General features: G+C 42.3%; 1 protein-coding gene across 1 annotated transcript in view; it reads left to right on the top strand.

Annotated features, from left to right (window-relative positions):
- The window catches only part of MAOB (monoamine oxidase B), a 99577-nt gene extending 79924 nt beyond the window's left edge, over positions 1 to 19653 (top strand). Inside the window, exons 9-15 of the mRNA XM_041002953.1 lie at positions 1056 to 1152; positions 2491 to 2544; positions 4873 to 4930; positions 8619 to 8716; positions 16358 to 16469; positions 17019 to 17081; positions 18714 to 19653. Coding sequence (XP_040858887.1) covers positions 1056 to 1152; positions 2491 to 2544; positions 4873 to 4930; positions 8619 to 8716; positions 16358 to 16469; positions 17019 to 17081; positions 18714 to 18866 — 635 coding nt within the window. The 3' untranslated portion in view covers positions 18867 to 19653. The remainder of the gene's footprint in view (positions 1 to 1055; positions 1153 to 2490; positions 2545 to 4872; positions 4931 to 8618; positions 8717 to 16357; positions 16470 to 17018; positions 17082 to 18713) is intronic.
- The last annotated feature ends 5026 nt before the right edge of the window (positions 19654 to 24679 follow it).

The following is a 24679-nucleotide window of genomic DNA, read 5'->3' on the forward strand; positions in this document are numbered from 1 at the left end:
ATTTTTCTTTTTAAAGTTTTTTGTTTGATTGTTTGAAAAGCAAAGTTACACGGAAAGAAGGAACACAATGATAGAGTTTTCCATCTGCTAGTTCATATCCCAGGGGCCACAATGGCTGGAGCTGGGCTGGTCCAAAGCCAGGCATCTGAAGCTTCTAGGTCTCCCATGTGGGTGCAGTGTTGCAAAGACTTGGGCCATCTTCTGCTGTTTTCCCAGGCCATAAGCAAGGATCTGGATCAGAAGTGGGGCAGCCAAGACTCAAACCAGTGTCCTTGTTGGATACTGATGCTGCAGACAGAGGCGTTGCCTGGCTATGCCATGGCATCAGCCCCAGAGACACATTTTTTAGTGTGTTTTGATCAGCAGTTGTTTGAACGCATGCATGTGAAACCACAGCTAAGGGAGACCAGCTGAATTTTGTTAAGGAGGAGGATGAGGGAAGCATTTTTGTCCAGGATGAGCGGAAGTTATTTCCTATGCTGTTCTTGGAATGCAGAAGTTCTTTGGGGGTCATGTTTGAAATGAGGGCTTTGGGACTCTGGATTTTTGTCATCCACATTCGCTCTGCCCTATTTCCAAATAATCAAGAACCACTGTAAGCAGATTAAGTGGCTCCTCATGAAATGTGTACATTCAGTTCCTTCTACTTTATGGAGATGGACTAGTGTTTCTTTTGCATGTCTTTGGATTTTCTTCTGGCTTCTTATGAAACAGGAAATTATAGAACACAAGTGTTATCATCAACGGAAACCAGATTGGATTGAATAGTGGCCTGGATAAAATTATATCTCCTAGCTCCATTTTTGCAGAGAACAACTTAGAGTTTGCTTTTTTTTTTTTTTCATGGATTTTTGGTTCCTTAGCCCTCTTTTGACATTAATTTAGTTTGCCTTCATATATTTAGAATGTGCTATGCTAACATACACGTATGTACACAAAGCACATATGTTGAATTCACCTTTTGGGTTTCTCAACTTGAAATGTGCTTCATTGCATCAGCTATGGGTAATTTGATATGGTGGTAAATATGTCCTTCAATTTTGCTCTCCTCCAAGATTACTGTGGAAGCATGATCATTGAAGGAGAGGAAGCTCCAATTGCCTACACACTGGATGATACCAAACCAGATGGCACTCATGCGGCTATCATAGGGTAAGGCACAATTGTGGCATTGTCGCTGTTGTTTGGTGTTGAGAAAAGCATCACATGCTATCAAGAAATGTGTCTCAAATTTTATTAAATGAATTTGTACTTAACCCATATGTCTCATCATTCTATATTTAGAACACCTGTAAAGATGCTCTTTGAGTGATGGATACACTACTTTAGGTAACTTTGAAACAAATATTATGCTGTTGAAATATTCACAGAACTGAAAATGTGGGACTTCATGCGTTATGACCCTATTCTTCAAGTTCAATAGTGGAAATGTTTTTGCTTTACTTTTAAAGATTTATTTTTATTGTAAAGGCATATTTACAGAGAGAAAGAGAAACAGAAAGATCTTTCATCTGCTGGTTCACTCCTCAAGTGACTGCAACAGGCAGAGCTGACCCAATCCAAAACCAGGAGCCAGGAGCTTCTTCCTGGTCTCCATGTGGATGCAGAGTCCCAAGGCTTTGGGCCATGCTCTACTGCTCTCCCAGGCTACAAGCAGGGAGCTGTATTGGAAGCAGGGCCGCTGAACCAGTACCCATATGGGAACCTGGTGGATACAAGGCGAGGATTTTAGCCACTGAACCATTGTGTGGGGGCCCAGAAATATTTTTGTTGTTCTTTTTGTAATGACTTCCAATGGATAAATGCCTTGAAACGCCCGATCATAGGGGTGTTTTAAGCAGCCCAGTCCTCAGATTTCAAGGGAAAATCAGTACAGAAGCAGATCTCTTAGAGGTCGGAATTTGACACAGAAAAGTGGTTAACTGGAGCAGGCAAACTTTAGATGGGCCCTAGGACATGTATAAGTTTGTCACAGAGACCACCAGGCATCAGAACAAAGAGCTCAGAGCCAGTTGTTAAGTTGAAGGCAGGGCGAAGTTAAGTTGCAGTTGCACGTGGAGGCATAATCTAGAAGGTTGGATGCTAAGGATGCTAAGGTACCATGACAGAGAGCGAAGGAAATAGCAAGGGCAAGACGAAACTGGAAGGGTTCAGATACAACCCTAACAGGGTATTTGCAGTCCAAGGCCTATTCGTATTGGCCACCAGCCTGTGTGTGGGGAAGTACATCACTTGCAGTATCACTCTAGGCAGGATTTATGGCCAGTCATCTGCTTTTTGTGGTACCCTGACTCCTTGAGAGTTAGAAGGCAGTGTTCTGTGTCAGGAATGTAAGATGTAAATAGTCAAAATGTTGAACATTAAATAAGCTTGTTGTCTCTGGTTGGCATTAACGTCATCCAACAGGCACATATGTGGCTATTAAAATGAGACCAGGATGAAAACATCATTCACTTACTTCCCCCTTTTACTCTTGCTTGTATGTTTCAGATTTATTCTTTCCCACAAAGCCAGAAAACTGGCACGGCTTACCAAAGAAGAAAGGTAATGAAAAAAACACCTCTCCCTGCCTTCCTGCCTTCTTGTCTTTCCACATCCCTGCCCTTCACTGCTTCCCCACCTTTCTTCTTTTTTGTCTACTTACCAGTTTTCGAATTTATTTATGTGTGTTGCCAATACTGTCTATTATCTTAATTATGAGGGTTTTATTATATAAAAACACAAGGCTGCAACTTAAGAAGCAAGCATTCAAATGAATGTTTATTGAGTTCATTGCATATAGGACATTGTGTTAGGAGCTATGGAGAATATGAAAATGAATATAGCCCAGGGGCTGAAAGTGTTGAGATAACTAGTCCGACAGATTACTGTGTTTGCAAGGCTGTCAAAGTGCACATCACACGAGGGACTAATTTCTCTGCAGGTGGCAGTCTCTAGAAAATAAGTGTTTGCCACTGCCAATTATTTATTCCCATGCCACATATTTATCAGTTAAGAGCCCTTGAATTTCATCATGCCTCATTCTTTGCCCCTCTGTCTGGGTGCTCTTCTGTGACTGGTGCCACCCATGTCCGTAGCCAGGGCTATGGAGATCTGCCTGGGTCACTCATCTAAAATCATCCCCACTGGAATGTAAGAACCCTGGAGATAAGGGTTTTTTTTTCTGATTTCTTTTGTTGCTAAACTTCCAGTGGCTCAAAGAGATTTTTTCCCAATGTACCATTTGTTCATATTTATGGATTATTCATTTTCTACTGTAGTAAAATTTTGTCTTTTTGCGAAGTCACATTAATCCATTTTTAATTCCTACCTTCTAAATGATATATTATGCATAGAAAAGACTTTCCTATTCCAGAATTTTTTTTCTGTAAGATTATTCATTTTCCCTTTATTTTTATGGCCTCGTCTATTTACATCTATATGTATATCTTTGATCCTTCTGAAATATATTTGGTAGCAAAAGTACTGTAGAAGTACTTTTAATTCTCCTTTTTAATGGCAGTCATTTGCTCCAGTGCTGTTTGGCTGAATAACCTCTTTCCTCCATTTTAAAAAGCCCACTTTTATGTATTCTAAAGTAGTCTAAATTCCTTTAAGTACTTGGCTCTATTTCTTTTTTGTTTGTTTGTTTGTTTTTTTCTTTTTTGATAATTTTGTTTTCCTTTTTGCTTACTTCTGTAAAGGGACCAGATATATTTTTAAGATTATAATGGTACGTCCTACCCTCCTTTCTCCTTCTTTTCTTTTTTTCCTAACTTTTATGATGACATGCTTTCAATATACATTATAATCAGGAGCTCAATCCCCCACCTATTAAAAAATGCACCAAATAGTTAGAGAGCTCAGTGTTCTTCAGGGTTCTAACTCTGAATTTTATCTCACTACTTTATTGTGTCTAACTCTTCCTTTGCTTGAACAAAGAAAAAAAGAAGAGGCAGGGAAGGAAATTAGACATTTTCATGTACTTTTGTTTGTAGAGAGAGTTGCTGAATTTAAAACAATGATAACACTTTTAGAAGCCAGTGACCTAGCTCCAAATCATCTTTAAGCTCCCCTCAGTAATTACTATTTTGCAAAAGCAGGCATGATACAACTACAAGCTCGTATTTTAATTGACTGATAATAACTGTTGGCTTACTGTCAATCCTCCTTTGACAATTTCTCAAGAGCTACTATGTACTGAACATTAATATATTATGTTTCAGTTTATTGGTATGTTCCAACTATTGGAGGGGCAACCAGATGCACATTTTAGTACTGGCTCTCAATCATCCAAAGTTTTTTGAAAATAAGGACTCCTACCATTCCCATTTCTTATTTAGGAAATCTGGGGCACGGTCTGCAAACTGGCAATTCAAAGACTTTTCCCATGTCAAGATGCTGCTGCAGTACTGCTGCTGTGGGAACCATATGGTTTTAAACCATTAATGAGAAAATCATAAAAGACCGTTGATGAAACTAAAGATCAGACAACTTTAGTAAACTGCTCAAGAACTCACAATATTAAGAGGCAGGAGCAGCATTCAAAGTGTTTCCTGTTTCCCTCGCTTTCCACTCTGCCTACCGCCTTGTACCAAGGCGAGGAGACAAACTGGGATGAGCAACAGCAGTGCCTTCCTGATCACTGAATCTCTAGTGCTTGGACTGATGCGGAAGAGGTGTACAATCTGCTTTCTCCAGGGAATAAGCAAAATTGTTGTGTGCCCTCAGCCATTCAGGCAACACATCACTATAGTTTCTTCTAGATTTATTAGCAATCTTACACGATTCAGATTTGTGACCTCATGACTTTAAGACTTCATTGAAAGCAAGTGCTTCTTTTCCTTTTCCCTTCTTTCTTTATGTTGACCTTGGTCTTTTGCTTGCCCATAGGCTGAAGAAACTTTGTGACCTGTATGCCAAAGTGTTGGGCTCCCCGGAAGCTCTGCAGGTGAGGTTGCTTATCAGCCCCTTCCTAGAGGAGCGAGATCTTGCTTCATCCTTGAGGAACTTGTTGGGCTAGGTTCATGAAACTCGAACCAGGAGCTCTTGTTTCCCAATATGTTCACAGAGGGGTCTGTGCAAGGTGGATCTGCTTCTTAGTGGTCCCACAGAGACCACTCAGGCTCCTGTTGCATGCAGGAGTGTAGGTGGTATCACTTGTCCCAGAATTCAGAGTTCTACCTGTAGTAAAATGCCGGACCATTCTGCTTTCATCCTTGTTAAGGACTCAGCAGGGGAGCTCCTACTACAGCTACCCCAAGGGGAAAGCCTAAATCCTGGCAGCCAGGATGGAATGAAAGGAGCTTTGCTTTTTTAAGACGTTCTTGTAAAAAGTCCAGGGCATCATTCATTTACATAAACTGACACTCCCCTACCTCCCACATGTTATCTTTTAGGTCAGAAGAAGGTGAGCTCCTATTTACCATTATTTTACACCTTGAACATTAGGGATGGAAGGAGGTCAGGATGATAGGCTAGGTCCCATCTGCTGAGTTTCCTAGAGGACAGAAGTAACCTCAGGAAATAGTGATCTTCAGGTTAATTAAGTAGAGCCCCCCGAAGTGGTTAAAAGCAGGGACGGGCAGAGTGGATTAGGGAGACAGGATGGTAGGCTAACCAGTACAAGCTAACCAGTAGCCACGATCGACCCCCTCACCAATATTTAAAATGGAGAATTGCTGTTCTTGCTTTGGTGTAGTTTAAATCTCCTTTAGAAAGTAATCATTAATTCTTCGTGAAGCATTTGACGTCAGAGGAGACTAATGTACAAATGAGCAGTATAAAATGTGAGAAAAATCTAAAAAAGGAGGTTAAAAAATTTACCTTGTTGAGTCTCTGAATGTTGAACCTCTGCAGTATATGCTGTGAACTAGTTGATCAGCTATTCAGCTAAGTCTTGTGACTTTATCCCGTGACCTTGCTCATTTGTGGTGTGGCAGGCATTCTCCCAATCCAGTTGATATGGCTTTAACTTTGGCATTTTGGTTCATTATTTTAAAACCAAACCTCTGCTTCCTTTCCCCCAATGCAAACTTGTGGTAGGTAAAACTTTTGAGATTTTGGGGGAGCTCTCTGCTAGCAAATAAATAAGACCAATTAATTGATTGCTTTGCAAAGAAACATACCATTAATGAGGAAGGCGCTTGTTTCATTTTTTTTTTCTTTCATACACCATTTGGCAAGTTTAAATTCAGTTATGGCCACTGGGCTCAAGGGTAATGTATTGAGTGAAGCAGCAAAACCGAAAATATATACACACTAAAAAAAAAAATGTTAGTTTTTTTTTTAACTGCTGTTCCAGATGTTTCACCCTGGAAGATAGGCAAGCATTTGTGAAGTTGCCTTCTGAGACACTCTCAGGTTCATACAGTTTGTAATTCAAGTTGCTCCAACAACTTGTGGAATGCTTGGTTTGAAAACCTCACGTGGGGAGATAGGAATTACTTTCATCTTTCCACCAGTTTATCATGTTTCCTTATTGAAAGTCTCTTTTTGCAAAAAGAACGTGGATGATTCTACTCTGACAATAAGGAAGAGATGGTTCTGTCCTTGTTTGCTGTTGGCATAGAAAACTCTACCTGTTCTGCTGTTGCTTTGGTGTCTATCATGTGGAAGAAACACATTTCCGTAAGCTAGGAAAGATGACAACTAAAATACAATCTTCCTTTCTCATTGGCTAGAAACTGCCATAGAAGGATGTTCAGGAGGTAACTGAAGCCATCAGCTATTGGGCAAGGAGTGGAGAATGTCCTCATTGTAGGCTGTATAAAATCTGCAAAATCACTTGGTCTGGTCCCAATAAGGCAACTGCAGATGGAACTTGAGAAATTCAATCACTCTATAGCAGGCTCGTTTTTAAATTGACAGTTTGTGTGGCACACAAATGGTGCTATAGATGTCCAAATGGCTCTTGGCAAGAAGAACGTTCCCCACCTCTGTTGGGTTGTATAGTCCCAAGATACACTGCAAAATACCTGGACTCTCTTAGCCCATCAGGCACGGTGAGCAGGCTGCTTTGCAAATGATTATTCAAAGTCAGCTGTATGACCGCAGATTTTTAAAAAGACATTTCTTTATTTGAAAGGCAGAGTTACAGAGAGAGAGAGAATGGAAGAGAAATATCTTCAATCTACTGTTTTTACTCCTCAAATGGCTGTTAGAGCCAGGGCTGGGCAAGGCTGACATCAGGAACTTCATCTGGTCTCCCACGTGGTGCAGGGGTCCAAGCATTTGGACCGCCTTCTGCTACTTTCCAAAGGTGCATTAGCAGGGAGCTGTATTGGCAGTACAGCAGCCCAGATGCAAATCAGCATCCATATGGAATGCTGGCATCACAGGCAGCAAGGTTAAAACATGCTATGCCACAATGAAATGTATTAAACAAAAACATTTTAAAACTTGCAATGCTGATTTTATTGTTTCAAAGGAGTGCTTAATGATAACGTTTTCATTTAGTGATTTTTAAGAGGGTGAGCTTTGCAAAATCTCAGCTCCAGTTTTGCTTGTTTATGGCAAAACAGATTTTTCAGATTAGTAGTTGTTTGCAGGTGTCACCACCAACATAAGTATCCACATGTCACAGAACATTAGTTTATCTGTCCAATTTCTTTAACAGAGCTTTCCTTCACCAAAAACATGAATCTGACCATCCAGCTGTGTTTTTCCACCTTTTTGTTGTTCAATTACTCCAATAAGTAAAAAAAAAAAAATGTAGTTATTTATTTGAAGAGAGTTACAGAGAGAAGGGTAGAACATAATAACGGACATCTTCTATCCCCTGGTTTAGTCCCCAAGTGGTTGCAATAGCTGGGGGCTGAGCCACACCACAGCCAGGAGCCTGGATCTCCCACGTGGGTGGCAGTGGCCCAACCACTTGAGCCATCTTTTAGTACTTTCCCAGAGGCATTGGCAGGTTACTAGATATGAAATGAAATACCCAAGACATGAACTGGCACCAAGTGTTTTACAGATGGCAGTTTAATCCACTGTACCACAACACTGGCCCTGGTATAAATTATTTTTAATTTTTTGTGAAGCTTTGCACTGAAATTGTCTCAATAGGTAAGATCAAGACAGTATTAGTGTATGAACATTACCAAAAAAAAAAAAACCCTCAAATGGAAAGCCTTCCAATGTCTGAATTTCTTATGAGTTTATTACCAAAGCCATTTACCAAGGACATGCCCAAAGACATAGCTTCAAAAATATCAGGATAATAAAACTGCAGTTGAGAAAATATATACAGCCCTTCATATCAGCAGTTTCTACTTCTGTGGAACAAGTCAACCATAAATAAAAAATATTTAAAAGAATAGTTGATTTGGCACTGAACCTGTACTAACTTTTTTCTTGTCCTTTACTAAACAATACAGTGTAGCAACTATTTATAGAGCATTTATGTCCCATGAAGCAATCTAGAGATGATTTAAAGAAAGCAGGAAGTTACATGTAGGTAATATACCAATATTAGGCTATTTTGTCTAAGGAACTTGAACATCTGTGGATTTTGGTATCCGCTGGAGGTCGTGTAACCAATCCCATTTAGGCTCACCAGCATGAAGCCTGTGGGACTGTGATTTATTCTGGCCTTGATAGCTTCCTCTGTCCCTTCATGCATTTGTCATTCTGTCTTCCAGCCAGTGCATTATGAAGAGAAGAACTGGTGTGAGGAGCAGTACTCTGGTGGCTGCTATACAACCTACTTCCCACCAGGCATCATGACCCAATACGGAAGGTAGAGTAAAAATGTGCTAAGCAGTGACTGCGATTCTCTGCACCAAATCCTCCTTTGTTTCTTGCAAACACATGTCCCCCCAAAGGATCCCTAATTCCCTTTGCAGTTTATGAATCTCATGAATGAGGTCATAATTCTGTTACCTGGGTGCCCCTTTCATACGTATTTGCTCTGGAGGAACAGTTCCAATCAGTGTAAGGAAAGATGTTTGCAGCATAAGAGGATTCACTTATCTGTCAGAGGAAGTATGCCTCTAAGCACGGCCACAACTCAGGATGCTTTGGCTTAGAAAAAAATTTTTTTGCAGTTTCTCACTTTCAGTACAGTATTGAATAAGTTACATGAGACAGTCCACACTTTAATAGGAAACAGGCTTTCTGCTAGATGATTTTGCCCAAACATAGAGGAAGATAAGTATTCTGAGCACATTTAAGATAGGTTAGACTAAGCTATGATGTTTTGGTGAGTTAGGGTGGAAAGGTGGAGAAAATGCTTTTTTAAAAATGAGAACGAGACCGTTGCCAACCACCAGCTTACTCCCCAAATGCCTCCAATGGCCATACTAGGCCAGACTGAATCCAGAAGCTGGAAACTCACTGCAGGTCTCAGATGGTAGTAAGCCAATTATGTGACCCATTATCACTGCCTCTCAGAATCTACACAGGCAGAAAGTTGCATTTGGGAGCCAGAACTGAGTTTTAGACCCAGGTACTGTGATATAGGATGTAACACATCTTAACCAACATCTTAACCACTAACCTAAATACCCTCCCCTTATCGAGGCTGTGGTTGCCATCATGTTTGTTTGTTTGTTTGTTTTGGTTTTTTAATAAAGGAATGACAATGTGCATGTTTGGGGATGACGCTGATGGATTCTACCATTCTAAAGTTTGGGGACTGGAATGGCTTTTTGGGAAGATGGGGCCAGGAAAAAGAGTGCTTGCTTACCTGGACGTCTTGGCCATAGTCTGGGTTTTTCTAGCAGATGCTAGATGGGTATCTTAAGTTTATGACATCCTGGATACTATTAACGGATATTTTTGTGTGTCATACTGCTTAAAATTACTTTCTGGAGTTGGAACAAAAACACAAAGATGAGCATTTTTGTGGGAAGGGACAATTTCTTAAGCACTGAAAAATAACCTCATAAGCATAGTGAACAATGACGCTCAGTAAACATGGGTGAACTACTAAACAGGCCCTGGTTTGCCGTTGTGAGCAATAGTATTCCCATACTATACCCAGTATTCCTTGAGATGTCCTTAACCCATCTCAGTCCCTGGGTTCATCCCTACTCCAGGGCCTGCCAAAGGATTTCCCCAGACAGTTACAGATCTTGGCTTCTGCTCGCCTCCTTCAAATACTTAGAGGACTGAGTGGATTATAGGTGAGAATGGTGGTTCATAGATACAGAAAGATCAGTGAAGAGATATCACATATCATCCCCTACTCCCCAGGCCTTGGATAATTGATTCTGCTCAATTCCCACAGCTAGAACCTCAGCCAGGATATAGCAGTGCTTGCCTAAGTAGAATTGAAGATGATGAGACAAAGACACTGAAATGAAGCCCTAGAAAGGGAGAGGTTAGAAGCAGAGGAAAGGAGACAAAGCCCCTCTTGCAAGGCCAGGTTCAAGCTGTTCTCCACTTGATTTTGTGTGCCAAAAAGTTGACCAGGGTCTATATCCTGAACCCCAGCCTCCCTGAAGGTGCTGTGCTGTGAGTAGCAGGCCGCAGATGGAGGAAGCTGGGCACATTTCTTGCCATTCCCCACCCCTCTGAGCTTGGAAATTCCTGCTGTCCTTGCCAAAGGAATTCCCTATGCTGATAATATTTCTGTAACAGTGTATTGTACTATTTGAAGATTAGTAGATATTTGGGGAGGGAGGGTGGTATAGGGCCATTTCCGTACATTAAAAAACAAAACAAAACAAAAAAGCAGTGTTTGGGCTGATGTAGTAAGCTAAATTTCTGCCTGCGGTGCTGGCATCTCTTATGGTCACTGGGTTCCATTTCCAGCTGCTCCACTTCCAATCCTGGGCCAAGCAGGTAGAAGATCTCTCTCTGTCCTTCTCTGTCTAGCTTTGTTTTTCAAATAAAATAAACACATGAAAAAAAGAATCCATATTTGTTTTGCAACTATTGGGAGCAGTATATCCTATGTGAAGCCATTATTTTTCTGAATATTATTGTTTCTGTATTTGTGTCCTCTGCCTTTTCAGCTGACATAAATATGCATGCCAGATTGTTGTCAAGGGTCATACTTCAATAAAAGGTACTAGGGACAAAATGCATTTTTGATTTAAGAATATTTTCAATTGATGGTAGATTTGTGGGAGATCATCTGTGTAAGAGAATTCAGTGAAATGGCCTCAAACGCAGCCCTTTAAGTACCAACATGGGACAAACATTGTAAAAGCAAAATGAGCTCTAAGCCTTGGTGTTAAGACACCTCATCTCAGTCTTGATTCTACTGATAACAAACCTTGTTACCCTACAGTGGTCGCTTCTTCTCTCTAAGCCTCAACTCCCTTAGCAGGTGGATGACAAAGCACCAGATGACCACAGTTGGTAATACTCTGTATGCTAGTGAGAGTAATTTTAATATATTTATCAAGATAAAATCCACATATCACATGATTCACTCAAAGTGCACATTTCATTTGCTTTTAGCATTCACAGCATTGTGCATCTGAGTATGAGTCACTGATGCTTAGCCAAATTGCACTTGATGATAATAACAACGTATAAATTAAATCTGTGACAGTAATTATTATGATATTTATGGTAATACTAAACCAAACAATAATTTCAAGCTGAGAGTTCAACATAAACAAAATGGGAGAAGTAAGAGCAAGTAGTTGGCCTAGTGGATAAGATGCCTGTTAGAACACCCACCCACATCCTACATCACAGTAGCTGATTTGATGCCTCGCTTCAGTTCCTGGCTCTAAATTTCTTTGTGATGCAGACCCTGGGAGACACCACGGATGGTGCAATAGTTACGTGCCTATCATCCATGGAAGAGACCTAATTTGAGTTCCCAGCTCCTGGCTTAGTGCCCCTGCTAGTACAGACATACAAAGTATAAACCAGCAAATGGGAGCTCTCTCCCTTTGTCTCTCTAATTAACTAATTAACTTAATTAAAAGTAGACTAGTAAATGAAATGAAAAGATGCAACCAATAAAAGGTATGAGTTATTACTGGAAAGAGAGAATCAGTCTCCTTATGGGAACCAATCAAAGACAGGTTAGAAATTCGCTTGTCAGAAAGCTCATAATGACTTTCGTTAGCACTTTTCTTTGTTTTCTTGAAAGTGGAAAAATATGGTCATGAAAGGGAACATTCCAGGACCAAAGGGCACCACTTGATAAGCTGCTGGGTCATTAGATTACCTTTTGGATATGCCGAATGTGAAGTAATGTCAGTTGTAATGGTTTGACTCAGTGTTTATCTACCATTTGCTAAGCAGTGTGCTGGAAGAGTTCAGTACCAAGGAAAACCCTCTCTGCGAGGAAGGGACAATGGTAGGGATGGGAGAGAAGGAAGAATAACAAAAATTGCATCTAAAGTTCTGTAGTAAATAGAGGAACATAACAACTACCGTGGAGACCTATTGAAGGGCAGGCTTGCTTTACCTAGGAAAAATTGCAAACGCTTTGTACTTAACATTCACCTAAGGATTGTAGCAGGCAGAGAAACTATCGAGAGTGCATTGTAGGCAGTTGGGATGATGTGAGCAAGTGCTTAATGTATTACAAATTTCTGCCTTTAATTTGTAGAGAAGCAAGTGAAGCACAGAGTAGCTCTCATAACCCTCAGCCCAAGCTAAGACTCCTTGCCCTCCAAGCTTCTCCTGACCCTTCAGGGCCATGACATTTAGGATGCTGTAAACAATCTTATCTTCAGGGCCCTAGAAATACAATATGCTTGTAAAACTTGGAATAAAACATATATTTATTCTGGTGCAAAAGAATTTTGAAATCCATGCAAATGAGGAGTTTTCCAAAAGTTCCTGGAAATGTGTATCATATTAAAAAAACATTTAAAAAAAACCCCTAGGCGGGCCCGGCGCGGTGGCGCAAGTGGTTAAAGGTCCTCGCCTTGCACGCCCGGGATCCCATATGGGCGCCGGTTCTAATCCCGGCAGCCCCGCTTCCCTTCCAGCTCCCTGCTTGTGGCCTGGGAAGGCAGTCGAGGACGGCCCAAAGCTTTGGGAACCTGCGCCCGCGTGGGAAACCCGGAAGAGGCTCCTGGCTTCGGATCGGCATAGTATCGGCCCGTTGCGCTCACTTGGGGAGTGAATCATCGGATGGAAGATCTTCCTCTCTGTCTCTCCTCTCTGTATATCCGCCTTTCCAATGAAAAAATAATAAAAATAAATCTTTAAAAAAAAAAAAAACCCCTAGGCATGGATTTGAACTTTTTTTAACCAAAATAAGCCTATCTCTAAATTCCAAGTGGTCTGCTTCCAGATAGAAGACAGAGGGCAGAATTAATAATACCACCTTAGTGAGGAGCTATAAGCAGGGAGCAGGCATTTGGCCTTGTCTGCCACATTGCAGAGCCTGGGTTTGCTTCCCAGCTTCTCACCAGAACAGACCCTGGGGGACAGTGGTAATGGCTGTGAGGAACCGCGATTGTGTTTCCAGCTCCTGGTTCTGGCCCCAGCTCAGCTCTGGCCTTTGTAGGCACTTGGGGACTGAACCTGTTGGTGGAAAACCTCTCTCTCTCTCTATCTCTCTCTGTCCTTCTTCCTCCCGCCCACATTTAAAAATATTGAAAAATTAAGAAAATAACTAGGTACATTTATCAAAGACTTTCCCTTTTAGATGAAGTAAAAAAAAAATCTGTGGTGATTATGCAGTTAAACACATAAAAGAGGAGAACTATCTGTGGAACGCTCCTTTACGATCTATGTCCTGAATCCTTTGTAATATCTACTGTCTACTTACAAAGGAAGAGCCTGGGATTTTTCTTTGCTAACAGTTGCACTTTCATTTCCTCTAGGAAAGAAAGTGTCAGCATGAGTGAAGCGAGGCTGTCTCCATCTGTTTAAAATTAGTGATTGTAACAGTGATTAGTTCTCAAAGCATTTGTTGTCTCCTCAAATATTTAGCTACAGGGCTTGGCCAGGCCTCCCAGAGATGCCAAGAGCAGTTAGTTCCCTCTGTTTTAAAACAGTGAACATGCAGTAATAAGCGGTAGTGTTTAATGGACACAGAGAAAGCAAATTTACTTTCTCTTGCATAGAGCCCATTCTGAATGCCTGCAGGTTCTCAGTATTTCCAAATGATTCCATGTATTATTGTCAGTATACTAATATTCTATAATGTAGTGCATTTTCTCAATGGCTGCAGTGAGAGGACATGAAAGAAAACCTACCCATTCACGCCAATCGCTTTGGATTCTGGATAAAAGGCTCAGTAGGTATATAGTATTGACTAGAATGGGACGTGGGCATTAGCTCTGAAATTCCTTCCCTGATGTAATGGAAATGGGGACCAGGATGGATGTGACATGTTGGCAGTGTTTACCTTACAGTATTTTTTGAGAGACTAACAACACACTGTCCCTCTTTAAGCCAAGTCTGTGACATTTAGGACCCTTTGCATCACATATGAGCACTGTTTGCATCTTTAAAAAGATGTATTAATGCATTTATTTGAAAGGAAAAGTAGCCAAAAGAGACAAGATGCACAGAGAGAGAGAAAGAGAGAGAGAGAGAGAGAGAGAGAGAGATTGTCCATTTATGGGTTCCCTAAGTGGCTGGAATAACCAGGGTTGAGCCAGGATGAAGCCAGGAGCCAGGAATTCCATCCGGGTCTCCCACATAGGTGGCTGGGATTCAATACTTGACCTATCATCTGCCACTTCCCAGGGACACTAGCAAGGAGCTGGATCCAAAGCAAAGCAACCAGGACTCAAATTGACACTCCAATAGGGATGCCAGCATTGCAAGCAGTGGCTTAATCCACTGTACCACACCATTGGTCCATAAGTATTCACTGTTAATTAGTGATAATGACACATTATATGACAAATGGACACTTTTGCCACCTGGTAGACTTGGTTCAAGTCTTGGGGCCTTGCTATTATATAGTAGTGTGGCTCCTGGTGAGTCACTGAGCATTTCTCTGAGCTTCAGTTTTCTCAAGTATGATATGAAATCATGATAATGGCAGCTGTGTGTCATGAAGGTTTTATTTACATCTGAGGTGGGCATCTGGCACAGCAGTCAAGATGCTGCTTTGTATACCCACATCTCATGTTGGAGTATCTGGGTTCAAGTCCCAACTTTGCTCTCCATTCCAGCTTTCCTACTAGTTTGTACCCTAGGGACACTAGGTGATGGCTCAAATACTTCAGTCCCTGCTACCCATGTAGGATACATGGATAGCCTATCCAAGCCTCAGGATTTGTGGGAGGTGAATCAGGAGACGTAAAATTCTCTCTCTCACTCTGTTTCAACTAAATAAAAAATTAATGAAACTTTCAATAAATTGAAGGCATACTGTAATGGAAGAGACACAGTCACCTGGGTTCAGAGACCAGCTCTGCTGCTTACTGGCTGTGCTCTAGAGCCATTTCAGTCTTTATGGCTGGTTAGGTGCCAGGCAGCAGAGTCTATGCTGCCTAACAGTGACTGACAGACAGCATATAGCTGAAGATACTCCTACGGACAGAGAGAGGACGCAAGCAGGAGCAGGCAGAGCGGGAAGTTGGGTTGCAGTGCAATTCCACTGAAAGTCCCCAGCTGAGCCCCACAGGGAACTCTGGAACTAGAATGGTCCTTCATGGTGATTGCAGATTGGAAACTGCAGCTTGGGCTGGACATGTGCTCACTGGATGCCCTTGCTCAGAGGAAGCATGACCCACAGGGAGGTGATTTTCTTCATCAGAATCAATGTTCAAAGAGGGCTGATGATGGAAGGCCATCACCTGGTAGCCCATCCCATAGGTGGGAGTAAATGTTTGATTCTTGAATGGGGGTTTGAGTGACATATCACCATGTCTATCACTATCTACCTTAGTACAATCATCTGCAAAATGGATATAATAACGTTAAATAGTTGTGATGAGGATTAACGTGCCTAAAATAGCACTTGGTGCCAAGCACTGACTGACTGTTGCAATTTAATGCAGTGAAACTCAATACTGGCAGATGTTCAATGAAGAATAGTTGTGGAGCCCTGGTCAAAATCACAGATTTGTTAGATGTTACTAATGGAAAATGTCTTTGAAACTGTTAGTCTCTCTTCCCTTTCAGATATGGGGGAAGCCAGTGAGAGTAAGTGATTTGCTGAAGTCAATGGTGGAATAACTTTAGGGGAAATCAGAGACACATGGCAACTTGCCTAGAACTAGTGAGCCCTAAAAATGCCAGGTGTGACTGGCTTAGGTACTCAACAAATATGGATTTCAGTTCCTTTACCTCTAAACTCTCAGCTTTTACTCCACTTTGTCTGTGATAAGGATCAGGCAAGAACTAGAGGGATCTGATTCACGTTGTTCCCAAATTACCAGTGTCCCTTTGATATTTAGAATTTGAGCAAAGCAGGCAGCCTAAGTATTTTATGGGAAAGCTCTTGGCTGACTTATGAAGACTAACTGCTTTAACCTCTTGCTGTCATTCCAAGGGTTCTACGCCAGGCAGTGGGCAGGATTTACTTTGCAGGCACCGAGACTGCCACACATTGGAGCGGCTACATGGAGGGGGCTGTGGAGGCTGGAGAGAGAGCTGCCCGGGAGGTAGGGCTCGGGTCCTGGGCCGGGAGTCAACCCATTGGTATATGCTGAGCTGATCAAAGCTGTTTGAGAGCCTGGAGGCCAGCTCCACCATTAACTACCTTCTGAAGATACTAAACACCCATTTCCCCGCATAAGTTCCAGATGGAGCAAGCATATTAACCCAAAAGTAATGGCAAAAATATCTCCCCCAAGGTAAAAAGAACCCATGGGGCAAAAGATCACTCTGGCTCTCCTTGGGCAATATCCTAGACCCAGCATCACAAAATCAAACGTGCATTTGTGATCTTTCAGGAAAATTCCTTTGCTCTCATGCCTACAAAGGCATGCTCCTAACTTAGAAAACTTACTGTGACCCTAGTAGTTGAACCTTGTGAAAGCATAGACAGAAACCATTTTGGTCCTTTTGCAAGGTGGAGTGGACTTTTCTAGACTTCAGCTGGATGTTTTGGGTGGATAGCCCGAGACATTTACTTAGTCTCTTATAGAGCAGTTTGGGAGAAGTGATCGTGATCCCTTTTGCTCCTCACAAAGAGGCTCTTTCATTTGCAGATCCTGCATGCTGTGGGGAAGATTCCGGAGGATGAAATCTGGCAGCCAGAACCAGAATCTGTGGTAGGCTTTATTTTATTTCAAGAATTTAGATGGTTTTTTGTTTCCTGTACAAATAATGACTTGCAAGAACGAATGTGTATATCTGTTCATTCAGTCCATGTTTGAAATAGCATTATGGGTTAGGACAGAGGTGGAAAATTTAGATGAATTTCGATAAATTCGTACGTGCCACATCCATGGGGGATTATTAGGAAGAAAATATGATTTTTTAAAAGATGTGCTTATTTATTTGAAAGCAAGAGTTACAGAGACAAAGAGAGAGCAGAGAGACACAGAAAGAGAGATCTTCCACCTGTGGTTCACTCCCCAAATGGCCACAGTGGCTAGAGCTGGACCCATCCAAAGCCTAGAGCCAGGAGCTTGTTCCAGATCTCCCAAGTGGGTTCACACACGGGAGCCATCCTCTGCTGTCTTCCCAGGTGAATTAGCAGGGAACTAGATTGAAAGTGGGGCAACTGGGACTCAAACCAGTGCCTATATGGGATGCTTTATCCCTATGCTACAGCCCCAGCCCCTGAAAATATTTTTTGATGGGAGACATTTTTAAGTTCTACATATACTAAGAAAACAATAAATGTTTGTTAAATAAATGCCTAACGTGGTGATTTTCAACAAGAGTTAGGAAAAAAAAAAAAACAACGAAAGAAAGTGTGTTGACATTCCATGTCCAGGGGCAAGCAAGTAGAAGGAATTAGAGCATATTTAGATTAATAATTCAATTTCAGTATACTTATAACTTTTGTAATTCAGCCCCTTAAGTTTTCCTGGGCAAAAGGAAGGCCACAGAAATGATGAAGTAGAAACATATTGTAAAAGCCAGTGTTATGACCCAGTGGATTAATCTACCACTTGCTATGTCAGCATCCCATTTGAGCACCTGTTTAGGTGCCAGCTGCTTCTCTTCCAATCCTGTCCCCCACTAATGCTCCTAAGACTGCAACAGAGGATGGTCCAAGTATTTGGGCACCTGCCCTGCATGTAGGAGACCCAGATGGAGTTCTACGCTCCTGGATTTGGTCTGGTCCTGCCCCATCCATTTTGGGGGAGAGAACCACTAGATGGAAGATCTTTCCCCCTACCCCCTCAGCCTCCCTCTGTAACTATGCCTTTCAACTAAATCAATAAATCTTTTCAATGAAAACACACTGTAGAGGACAAGGTATGAAAAGGTCAGAGGTATTCTCTGTGAAGCCCTCCTACAAATGCATCTGCTAAAGGTGGGATTGTAGGGTGCAGGGAAGGACCATGATCCACCCACGGCATAAATATTTACAGCCCACATGTTGTTCATGGACCATTGGAGTAAAGACGCAGCAATGCTTTTGTGGAGCTTAGAGTCTTGGGTGGGGAGACTGATATGATAACCAAAAAGGAAGAGTGTGACGAAGAAGGCATGCTGGGGGAATATGTAAAATGAAAGGCTGGATGCTCAGGAAAGGCTCCCTGAGGAGGGCAGTTCAGTGACATGTTCGCTGGGGAAGAGGAAGGGAACCATGTGTGTGGAGGCAATGTCCCATTTCATGACCTAGAGATTTGCAAACAGGAGTGGTGTTTAGAGCCTTGGAGGAGAGCAGACTTTGTAGAATGCAGTGCACGGGCTTTGTACTAACGGCTGCTATTCTCTCCACTCAGGACGTCCCTGCTCGGCCCATCACCACAACCTTCCTGGAGCGGAACTTGCCCTCGGTGCCTGGCCTGCTGAGGCTGATGGGACTCACCACTGTGTTTTCAGCCATGGCTCTTGGCTTCCTGGCCTACAAAAGGGGATTGCTTGTGCGGGTCTGAAAAGAGGGCATCTTTGTAACCACACCTCTTCTTAACTCTCTGTAGGTTGTAGGTTTGGGGAAGGGGCTGGGATGAAGATCCATCAATACAGAAAGAACGCATAGCATGGAGAGGAGCATAAAGCGAAGTCAGAGCATGAGCACAGGCAACCCACTACCTCTGTCTCCATTTAGGCCCCTAGTTAGTGACTCGGCACGCTATCCCATCCATCTTCAAGATTATCGCCTTTGTACTTAATTAGCCTTGTTGAAGGTCCTGCCTGTCCCACAGCATACCTTGCCCATGTACAATCAGTTTGCCCCTGCCACCTTTATTGCTCTGTGCTTAACCCTCCTACTTGTAACACCCTCGTTTTTCCAAGAATTCTATGTTTGTCTTTAGGAGCCTAGACTGTTATAGCTGGGGAATCTAGCCCTCACTTTCTGTTTTAGAATTGAGCCAACTGAAAGTGACAGAAGTGGAACTTAAGCAGTCACTGGTATTTGGCAGGCTACAACACAAGTACAGGCCTTTCCCCATTTCCCAAGATGTGCAACCACTTCCCTCCACTCCCTGCTGTGATTACAAATGTTGCGTCCTTGGATGGGGTTGTTCTGAACTAGGTGATCTTATGCTGTCCAAATGCTACTCAGTGTATCTCTCTACATCTTGTTGTCTTGTGCAGCGTGCCTCCAGATGAGTTTAATTGTTTGAAGTGTAGGAATCCTGGCTTTCCTTCTTTTTCTGTCCTCCACTATATCTCAACACGAAGGTCAAAACATGCTTAGTAATTAAAAATAAAATTGATTGGCTAGATGTCTGCTGTCTTTTCTTTGGATGTAATGACTTTCAAGGTTTTGACAGACCAAATAAAGATCCAGTGTGAGGCACAGAACTGTGACTTTAGAGTGTTTAGTCAAAATTTTCTTGAAGACTGGATGATGCATGCATTTTGAATGCATAATCCATCACGGATAACACACATGTGAACACTTAATAAATGATTTATAATGATATGGGAAGGGTGCTAAATGCTGCAATCCTTTGCTTTTGCTTCCCTAAATCTGTCAAAATAATTGACATATTGATAAGTGAGATACTAAAATTATTAAAATAATTACAGTATTTCAGTTGACCTTTCCTATTCCTTTTCCAGTGCAAAGCTTTTTACTAGATACACTCATTAATTTAAAACCACAGTGTTATGGTCCATTAAATCCTATTTGATCTACTTTTTAAATGAGATCATCATTTGAGAGCATGCATGCCTCCCAACTTCCAAGGTCAGATTTTATCAGGATGTATTTTAAATCCATGAATGACTGTTCTCACACACTCCTTTAGAAAAAGAAGCTGATTACTCTCAATATAAGTGAAATTCAAGAAACCCATAGGATCAATAAATAATAACATAATGTTTCTCATTTTACAGTGACATTTACATGCATGAATTCAGATTGCAGATTCAGATTACAGTTGTAATACTTAATCACAATTTCAGATTAAATGGGAAAATCAAAGAAGATGGTAAAACTTGTTTTTCTAACATTTTTTAAAATCTGTTTAAAAATGCAGAATACTTGGTTTAAGAATCTCTTCTTTCTAAAAAATTCCCCTAAAATGTTGTTACTGTTGCGGGGTGCCAGAGAGATTATGCCAGACATACATGTAAAATGTACTAAGAAGTCTTTATTAACTAAGCTTGCTGATAGCACTGCCTATTACTGCAGGAACCACCGACATGTTCAGAGTCCCACCTTCCTAAGTACTAGCTGCAGGTACTAGGCAAGCACTCATCTGGCGATAACAGAAATTAGTAAATGAAAAGTCACAGTGGCAATCCAGTCTGAATCGAAACCCTGCAAGGAAGAAATGATCATTACTGTGATATCTGCTCATTAAACTGAAGACCTATGTTCCAGAAGAGAAGTACAGGGAAGAATCTGGATACACATACAAAATTGCAAACATTTACCTTTTCCTGGCTTCTCTGTCCACATTCCTTTAATACTAGACTTCACCTCTCCTGGATCTCTTGAAAGTACAAAAATTAGTAATGCAATGCATCTTAACATCTTCGCTGACTCGCCCAAACAGTGAACAGAAGGTGAGGAACACAGACATGCAGGGACCATGCTCAGAGCTACCTTTGTCCTCAGAGTCTATCCAATGGAAACCGGCGAGCAAGCAGGTACTCGGGAATCCTAGACTCAGTGCCAGAGTGATGAAAGTACAGGACCGACAGACTGAGCCCCCTCCCCATCATGGGCCTTTACGGGGGCTTGAAAGCAGAGTGGTCACACAGCAACACAATACCGCTCCCTCCTCAGGTTCCAGGTGATCATAGGTGAGCATCATTTGATTCACAGATGGGTAGAAAGGATTACAGGGATAGGAGAGGCATGGCTTCTAAGTTCATGACCCTGAAACTGATTGTCCAAAACCATAATAGTTACATTACTAACTCCACCACATCCATTAAGAAAGAGTGAAATAAGAAATTTCTCTCTAGGAGTGGGGTTGTTGCACTGTGGGTCAAGCCACTGCTTGGGATGCCTACATGTGATAACAAAGGGGCCTGTTTTGAGTCTTAAGGTACTCTGTGCTTCTAATCCAGCTTTCTGCTAATGAGCCTAAGAGGCAGTGGATCATGGCCCAAGAGGAGTGAGACTGGTAGTAGAAGACCCCAATGAAGTCCTGGTTCCCTGCTTTCACCTGGCCTAGGCTTGGGACCTTGCACCTGCATGGGAGACATGGAAGAGGCTCCTGGCTTTGGATTGGCTCAGCTCTGCCTGCTGCAGCCATTTGGGGAGTGAACCAGCATATGGAAAATCTTTCTGTCTCTCCTCCTCTATGTCAATCTTTGAATAAAAATAAATCTTTAAAAAATGCTGTGCCCTCTTGCAGAAATGCAATTTTCATTTTTCCTCATATCAATTTTAAATATTTATTCTTATTCATTTGAGAGAGAGAGAGAGAGCGTGCGCGCACATCTGCTGGCTCCTGCCTCAAATGCTCACCATAGCTGGGACAGGGCTAGGCCTAAGCAAGGAGTGCAGAGCTCAGGCTGGCTCTCCTATGTAGGTGGTCGAGACTCTGATACTTCAGTCTTCATTCATTGCCTCCCAGAGTATACGCTAGCAGGAAGCTGGATTGGAAGCAGAGGTAGTCCTTGGTCCCAGGCCCGCTAATATGTGATGCTGGCAGCTCACCATACCACAGTGCTGGGCCCCTCATGCTCATGTTTAAATGGCCAGTTGTTGTACTTTGCTCAAATACTTTTTAAACTGTCAGTAGTAGTTGGAATAGTGTAGCCCTGGCAAAATAGTCAAAAGCAAATGAGATGTAGCAAGTGCTAGAAACGAATTTGCTTTCTATACCATTGAACAAATTACCACAAACCCAGCAGCTTAAAATCACATATATTTTTTAATGGGGGGGTTGTCATTTTTACTATGTTTTATTTGAGGCAGCACTAATAACTAGCTAGGTACAGTATCAGAATGGCTGCTTGAGGAAGACACTGATGTCAGCGTGCACCTCTGTTTGCTGTAGCAAAGGCTGCAGTGAGAGGGTGCAGTAATGTGCAAGAGGTGTTGCACATAGGGGAAATACACAACTCAAAGGAGTTCTATTGAGAGAAACTGTTGGAACTTCATTTTGCTTCTTTCTTTTCTTCCCTTCCAATTCATGCCCCCCTCACCGCTCCTCCCACACATCCAAGGTAAACCCTTACAGGCAAGGTTCATGCTGGAAAGTTGTATAAGACACTGAGGGCTCACCTTACCTGTGGTTTCCTGTTTTCAAAACGTGGTGGGGAATAGATCTTTGCCAAAAAGTTAGCTGTCTTTTTTTTTTTTTTTTTTTTTTTAAGGAACTACAGAAACACGGAAGTAGACAGAGAGGGGTGAGAGAGTGAGGGACTTCTACACTGGTTCACTCCCCAAATGCTCACCGTGGTCAGAGCTGCGCTGCTCTAAAGCTGGAAGCCAGGAGCCCCTTTTGGATCTCCCACATGGGTTCAGGGGTCCAAAGACCTGAGTTTTCCTTTGTTGCGTTTTCAAGCCACCAACAGTTAGCTGGATCAGAAGTGGAGCAGGGCCCAGTGCGGTGGCCTAGTGGCTAAAATCCTTACCTTGAATGTGCTGGGATCCCATATGGGTGTCGGTTCTAATCCCAGCAGCCCTGCTTCCTATCCAGCTCCCTGCTTGTGGCCTGGGAAAGCAGTCGAGGATAGCCCAAAGCCTTGGAACCCTACACCCATGTGGGAGACCCAGAAGAGCTCCTGGCTCTTGGCTTCAGATAGGGGCAACATTGGCTGTTGCAGTCACTTGGTGAGTGAATCATCGGACGGAAGATCTTCCTCTCTCTCTCTCCTTCTCTGTCTATATATCTGACTTTGCAATAAAAATAAAAATAAATCTTTAAAAAAAAAAAAGAAGTGGAGCAGCTGGGACTTGATTTGATGCTCAAATGGGAAGCTGGCACCACAGGAGGAGGATTAGTCTGATACACTTCTATACCAGTCCTGCCATCTAATTTTTTTGATCCTCCTACCTTGGCCACAACCAAGTGCTTGGGTCTTAATGTCTGAACCAATGCACTCTGTGGGTGTCCCATGATTCAAAGCCTCTTAGTGATAGCTGTGAAGACAGAGCGAGCTCTAGAAGAGAGGAGGTTAGTCACTGGTACAGAGGAATAATGGCCAAATCTGAGAGCTTGACAGTAGAGTGAGTGTTATGTCACTTGACCTACTGAGGCATCTCAACAGCTATGGACAATGCTCTAGGATGTCATGTGACTTGACTCAGACCTGCCTGCCTGCCTGCCTGCCTGCCTGCCTATCTGCTTCTTGCCCACTTTGGGGCTGCCTGTCCCTAATTACCAGCTCCTCTGACACTGAATATTCTTAGAAACTTCTCCCTTGGCCAGTCTGTTTGGATGCTCTTATTTCCTTCTTAGCCTTGGCTATAAACCAAGGAATACAGATCCCATATGAAAGCAAGGATGCTTTTTCTCACTCACTCCTCACTTCAGTAATGGGATAAACATTAGAGACAAATGGAATGATGTAGAATGTTCTTGACATCAGAAGGATAATAACTTGGTGAAATGGGCTGGTGGATTTTGGTGGTTTTTCGTTTGCTTACACTTATGTTTAGCTAAGTGCAGAAGAGGACTCTTATGAGTTGAAAACTCTCCTAGTGAGTAAGCCTGATGACATTTCAGCCTGCCAACACTGAAGCCATGCTCCCGTATTGCAAATAACAGAGTTAAAAAGATCCTGAACTTACCCTGCACTGATGCTTTCTGATATAGTTGCTCTTGCCATTTCTGCTGTGACCCCGTGAGGGGTCACTATCAAGTCATATGCCCACACTGCAGTGGGATGACACTTCAGCCCCTGGCTGCCTGATCTCACTGACCTCTTCTTTCACATTTCTTTACATCTCTAAGTCCCAGCCATTTCTTCCCTAAGCATCCTGGTACTGTTTCTTGTCCTTGAAACGCCATTTGCCTAAAAGGCAAAATGCTGACAGCACTGAGGATTTTGAGTTGAATATCTGACTGTCTCACCTCTAGGCCATTGCATGACACTACAGTTTCTTTCCCTTAACTTGCTGCCAAAACCTTTTCAATGACCAAATCTTCCCTGCATTATAGCAAATGGGGGAGCAAACCCTACAGTTGGGTGTGGGGCAGTGGAAAGACAGAGTGCTTCAGAAAAGAATGAAGACTGGCTTGGGCCATATGTCCTTCATTCCCACAGCCATCCTTGTTCTCTGACATGTGTTGTTCTTTATCTGATCTCTTCTTCTACCTTCTGTGCTGCC

The sequence above is a fragment of the Ochotona curzoniae genome, unplaced genomic scaffold, assembly GCF_017591425.1.
Source record: "Ochotona curzoniae isolate NIBS_2020 unplaced genomic scaffold, NIBS_Ocur_1.0 contig_1274, whole genome shotgun sequence".
In the NCBI taxonomy this organism is placed as follows: domain Eukaryota; kingdom Metazoa; phylum Chordata; class Mammalia; order Lagomorpha; family Ochotonidae; genus Ochotona; species Ochotona curzoniae.